Source organism: Macadamia integrifolia, chromosome 6 (assembly GCF_013358625.1).
Source record: "Macadamia integrifolia cultivar HAES 741 chromosome 6, SCU_Mint_v3, whole genome shotgun sequence".
NCBI classification, from domain to species: Eukaryota; Viridiplantae; Streptophyta; class Magnoliopsida; order Proteales; family Proteaceae; genus Macadamia; species Macadamia integrifolia.
In genome coordinates, this window is record NC_056562.1 from 445,227 (window position 1) to 451,226 (window position 6,000).

At 38.7% G+C, this 6,000-nt stretch overlaps 1 protein-coding gene across 1 annotated transcript in view; it reads right to left on the bottom strand.

Annotated features, from left to right (window-relative positions):
- Positions 1 to 858: 858 nt before the first annotated feature.
- LOC122082313 (DExH-box ATP-dependent RNA helicase DExH3-like) overlaps positions 859 to 6,000 on the bottom strand; it is a 15,338-nt gene continuing 10,196 nt past the window's right edge. Inside the window, exons 15-19 of the mRNA XM_042649779.1 lie at positions 2,912 to 3,220; positions 2,575 to 2,634; positions 2,282 to 2,434; positions 2,011 to 2,121; positions 859 to 1,825 (exon numbers count right to left, since the gene is read on the bottom strand). Coding sequence (XP_042505713.1) covers positions 1,358 to 1,825; positions 2,011 to 2,121; positions 2,282 to 2,434; positions 2,575 to 2,634; positions 2,912 to 3,220 — 1,101 coding nt within the window. The 3' untranslated portion in view covers positions 859 to 1,357. The remainder of the gene's footprint in view (positions 1,826 to 2,010; positions 2,122 to 2,281; positions 2,435 to 2,574; positions 2,635 to 2,911; positions 3,221 to 6,000) is intronic.

The window sequence follows — 6,000 nt, forward strand, 5'->3', positions numbered from 1 at the left end:
GTTGTCACTCTTTTCTATTTTCCCCCATCTGATAGATTCTCTCCCCCGTTCCCACTCCACATCAAGTTGAATTTACCTTTTCCTGAATTACTAAAAGAAGCCTCCATTTTTGAATGACAACCCTCATGGTTTATCTCTACTGTTATCTTCTTAATTTAATGATACTGATAGATTACCTACCCAGGTCATGCCTTTCTCTTCCGAATTAGTAATAGAAGCTTCTGCATCTTAATGACAATCCTCCCATGCAGTTACTTTCTTTTGGATTCCCACCTTCACTATTCTTATCTTGTGCTTAACCCATAATCACAGATGACCTAAACCACTTAAATGCAGTCCAAGTTGGTGCCCAGATTCCCTCCCTCAACCTTGCTAGTGTCTGGTAAGTTACAGAAAAAAGAAATACTAGAAATATCAGGTTGCATTCCCAGTTTTTTTGCCACAAGAACTACTTACTAAGTGACAAGGGAAGTTACAGATGAGACCAGACACTAACCAGCACTTAAAAGAAAGTGGTCCATGACTCGTCAGATCCACGTATCCTTTAGGTGTTTCAGTACCCAACTGCAGTTGAATTGTCTTTCCTGCCTGTCTCAAGCAGTTTCCATTTATGCTCGCAAACCAGGGTTTGTCCACTTTATCCACTTAACAGATTCTCCAGCCATGAACTTACACCCAAAACAAAACAGTCCCAACCTGTCCATTATTCCAGAGAAAGCCAACAAATGATTGATATTGCAACAGAAAAGGTGGCCCAACAATCACAAAGTAACTAATAATTGGTCATCTGCAAGTTGTCAATCTTGGCCAACCTGCACCTGAGATAGTTCACCCAGTTGTTCTGGTTTGCAATGCATGTTGTGTATGAGACTTGGAAGAGGTTTCTTTACATTAATGACTGCTATCATTCAAAACAATTATGGGAGAAGCATAGAGTTATTGCTTACAATAAATTAACTATCTTAATATACAAATGTTATAATAAATTAATTCCTACATCTATGAAGCAAGTTCATATCAATTTGACCTCCGGGAACAATGTGTAAAAATTTTACCCTCCCAAATTTCAGTGGTTCATTGCTGTAGTGGCGCAACTCTTTGTTCCTCCACCCCCTAACCCCAGCAGCAGATACACTTACCCTCATAAAAATGTGGGCACAATGTGGGCACAAAGTGGGCAAGATCGATCACCGTATAACCTGGCATGCTGTCAGGTTGGCTTCACTCCATGTGCCCTCAGGCCCCATGCCAAGTACACGAAGTGTCAATATGCATCCATGCTCCTCCATGGGAAAAAATCTATAGTTAATAATTCCAATCCCTGAACCACTTATCTCTACACTTGAACCAACAGCATTTAAGTTCTCCTGTGATGCTTCTTCTTGCTTTTCTTCAGCAGCATCGACATATTGTCAATTTCTTGTCGATTTGATTGGTTCCCACCTGTCAACCATTTCAACGCCTCAGCTGCAGCATCCTTCTCTGCAAGCTTCTTGTTCTGACAAGGCTGACCCAAAAACTGCATTCCATTAAACTCCACAGTAGTTCGGAACTGGTTGTTCTTTAGTGGTCTTGTTTTGTAAGTTGGTGCTTCATGTCCAGCCCGGGTTAACAATGTCTGCAGCTGGCTCTTGGAATTATCACCTCCAGGCCCACCGCCACTCTGTGAAAACTTCCGTGGCGGTGAAATTGCAGCAATCTTTGAAGGTTTCGAGACCTGGCGGCCGAAGACAAATCTTCCTTCGCATCGGTCCTCTGAGATCAGTGACCGCACAGCTGACAGGAGCTCCTCATGGGCATGACTCTGCATCTTGGGATTCAGAAGCTGTACGCCAAGAAGGTAAAATTTTCAGGGTGAGAGACAGAAAGCTTGCTTTTAATAACCTCAAGGGAACAAAGGGACCAAAACTTTTTGACTTCATTACTGTGCAACATGTTTCAAATCTAGCACAGTAGCATGAATGGATATTCAAATGATGCATCTCAGCTTTAACGCAAGGTTACACATACTTTATTTTGAATTAGTTCATCAAGCTCTCTCTTCAAGTTAAGATATGTATCAGCTAACGCAGGTTTCATGAAGAACTCCAAGTCTCCTCCCAACATTTTCAGGTGTCCATCCTGTAAAAAAGTTATGAAATTTTCATTTAAAAAAGAAAAGAAAAGAGCAGATTAAATAATAGTAAATCCGCAGAAATCTTCAAGCAGCAAATAATTAATGGTTCCAGACAAGGTGAGAAAAATACAAAACACGAGCATACAAGGAATATGAAATACTTACGAGTCCCCCTCTAGAAATGTTTCCCCCAAAGAGAAGAACCACAGAATCAGATACAGCTGTCGAATCCCGGAGGAAAACTGAGTTCACTTTCACCTTCTCATTGAAAACTAGCCAGGGGTACGGAATTTTGGATTCCTGAGCATTGGCCGTGTTCTAGGCAATTATGAATAAGAAAATGCACACAGAATTAGAGAGAAGAAACAGAAGACCGTACTCTTTGATCAAACTGGTGCATTGACCAGGGATGCTGAACAGAAACCATCAAAATTACCAAATTAAGGGCAGAAGTTTACCGAGTACAGAAGAACCTGACCATCCTCCATTGTCTTCAATGATATTGATTTTTCCTTGTTCTGGGAGGGAAAAAGACTAATATCGATCAGTGGTCAAAAGTAAACCACGATTGATATGAGAAGAACAATGTCTACCATTTCGATGAAATAAAAGAGCAGGTGAAAATGGCAGGGCTCAATTAAGTCCTCAAAAAACCTTTGCTAACAGAAAAGGAAACTCTTTTGTCAAGTGAGAATGCACCAACATCATTTTGAACACAAGTATCAAAGGCAAAAGTGTTAAAAACATATGAAATGGAGTTAATAAAATGTAAAACAAAGGAGGAGAATAACTAACCACAACTGAACAAATCCCAGGAAACAGACCCGCACAGATGACTGCTCGGACGAGGTGCTTATCATGGCTCCATGCATTACAGCTGTCTGTGTTGTCATCAACCAGACCGGTATCCTTGAGCAAAGAAAAGAACTGCCTCCTAAGGGAATCGATAGCTTTTAGCGTCTGTGCAGATAGAAAATTCTTCCAGCAGTACTCATATCCAGATTGCTCTCTTTCAGCACCTCTCCATCCCTCGTAGGCTCGAACAAGAGCAAGATGGTCACTGTAATCCCGAGCAGAAAACTGGGCTCTTGCAGACTCTGCAAGCTGCAAAAACATAAACAGGGGCTTCATACATTGCCATATTCAAATTCTCTTATTCATGATCTACAAACAGGAATTCTGTAGATATTCTCTTTTTTATATGTCAGCATAACACCAAACCAAAAAGTTAAGTACTGAATAATTAGCTCAAAATGGAGAGATTACTGAAGTGTTAGCGAGGGCTGTCATGAACTGGGTTTTATCTGGATCATCCAACGCTGAACATGCCTATGCTTGATGCCATTAATATCAGCCAATTCATTCAACATCTGATTATCTTTCCATGTTCTATCCAATACATAGGTTTTTTGAGTTGCCCTCAAATATGTTCAAAAAAAAAAAAGTGACATCCTATACCATTAATTATATATATTTTTCAGGCGGCCTTTTGTGATGCAGGAGCATCCTCCAGAAGAGTTTCCATGGTTTGATTGTTCATGACAAACCACAGGATAAGATTCCCTGTTTAGGGAATTTTATTACAGTAAATTGGTCACTTCCATCACTTTTCGTATGGATTAAGTTTGGATGGTCAACATTTTCCAATTTTAGGTGATATTGGTGCTATCCAGTGAGACCAATCTCCTGCAATTCCAAGATGTATCTTTACAAAGTCTTATTAGAGACAGTGCTGGAGTTGGTGAAGGAGTTGTTGACTGTTAAGACCAAGGTAGGTTGAGATGTGATTGTGTGTTGGGGCAGCATTATGCTGTTGGAACTGAAGGTAAGTTTCCTGTCAGATCTTTCTTCACAATGTTGCATGGTGGTAGCAGGACCTTATAGGGTGTCTGGAATCATGAAGCTCCTCCAAGTATTACTTTCTTCATGTGGGTGGCTCCTTTGGAGAAGATTTTGACAGTTGATAATTTTATTAGGAGTGGAAAAGGATAAGAAAAGAGTCCTGTGTTGGTGCCACGACTGTGAAGAATCAGTCTCTCATTTGTTCTGGAGATGCAAGTTCGCCTCGTTGGCAGGGTTTTAAGTATCCTTCCATACCATCAATAATAACCGATATGTATCGTATCTTTAAGGCACCAATACATACCTAAAAAGAGTTTGTATTAATACATGTAAGAAATCTCATCCTGATACATATACTCAATTGAAAGCACTCGCCTTGTCGTACTTTATTCTCCTTTTTACAAATGAAATATTTTACATATTACTTTTTTATAGCATTTTATGCTTCAAAACGGTATTTTGCATCTATCCTAAGCATTCCCAAATATTTCTTAACCATTTTCATACATATCTAGAGTATCTCATATCTCTCCAATCAAGGATTAAAGTATTGGTATCGGTCAACCAAAATTAAGATACGTATTGGAGGGTATTGTATCGGAGTACGCTAAAGATACACACATAAATGGATAGGTAACACTTTTTTATACACTTTTGCATAAAAAATAGTAAAAAAAAAAAACTATATATAACATGTATTATGCATAAACACTAAATTGAGAGTATCGCACTAAGAATCCAAGGTTTGTAGTAGTCCCATAAATGTAAAATCCTTGTTCCCAACCTTGATTTCCACTTTAATTAGAGAGAATTGGCTGGCAAAAATTTTGGAACAAAAACCCCTCAAATATTGTGTTATTTTGAAAAATGACCCATTTTGGCCATTATATGACCGTAGCGCACTGTATCGTACCGTTTCAGTATTTATACACACCGATAAAAACCGATACATACCGAAACATATATTTCACCTTGATTTTTAATTTTCCATAGAGTATCAGTGTGTATCGGTGCATATGGATACATATCGAAACAGAAGGATTTTAAAATTTCCATGTATCGTATCGGTAATGGCAGATACCGATATACCGATACGTATCGGTAATGGAAGATACCGATACGTATCAGTAATGCGTATCAACTGATACGGTACGATACATACCGATACTTTTTAAACTATGTCTCCAATACAATACGTCTCTTAAAATTACCCTTCCAACATGACACCCGATACCAATACTTTAAACGTTGCTCATCAATGTAAGGGGAGATTTCTTACCTAAGTTGGTTGGAAAGGTGGTGCTTCGGATGATAGAGAAGCAACCATTTGGAGAATGATTCGCTTCACACTTCACTGATGGCGCGAGCTAAGTCCACCTTCTAGAAGGCACCTCCCCCCTTCTTGATACAATTCACCTCCCTTAGAATATGAATTTTCGGACTTGGGTTTGATTCAGTTTTTTTGTCATGTTGAAACTGTGGGTTATATGGTTATGGGCTAAGTAATTTTGAGTTTTCTATTGTAACGGGACCACTATATAAGCCCAAAAATTAGGGATTTAAGTCCTATATGGGATTAAGTACTTGGTTTATAATTCCATGTAATGAGTTACTCAGTGGTTAAGATAGATATTAAGTAGAAGTTTTTAATTTTGTTGCTTTCTACTTTACATGTACTAGCAATGAAACCTCTAGAATGATTCCATTTTAGTTTCTATTTTATTTGTTTTCTATTTCCTTGAAATAGACAAGGATCCTTTCTAGAAGGATTCCTCTTTATTGTTTGCTAGGAAACCAAATAACAAGGAGAGTTTCTATCATTGTAATCTAGCCATTGGCTATCATAAATAGACAAGAAGGACATGCTGCCCACAGATCTAGCTATTGTTCAGTTGAATGTTTCTCTTTGGTGAAGATGCTGAGAGTAGCTCTTGTGGTGAAGCAAGTGCAACAAGGAGAAGTCATTTTTTGGACAGAAGTGCAAACGAAGGACCACCTCCATAAACCTTTTCTTTATAATTAATTTTTTAGATATCTTTCTT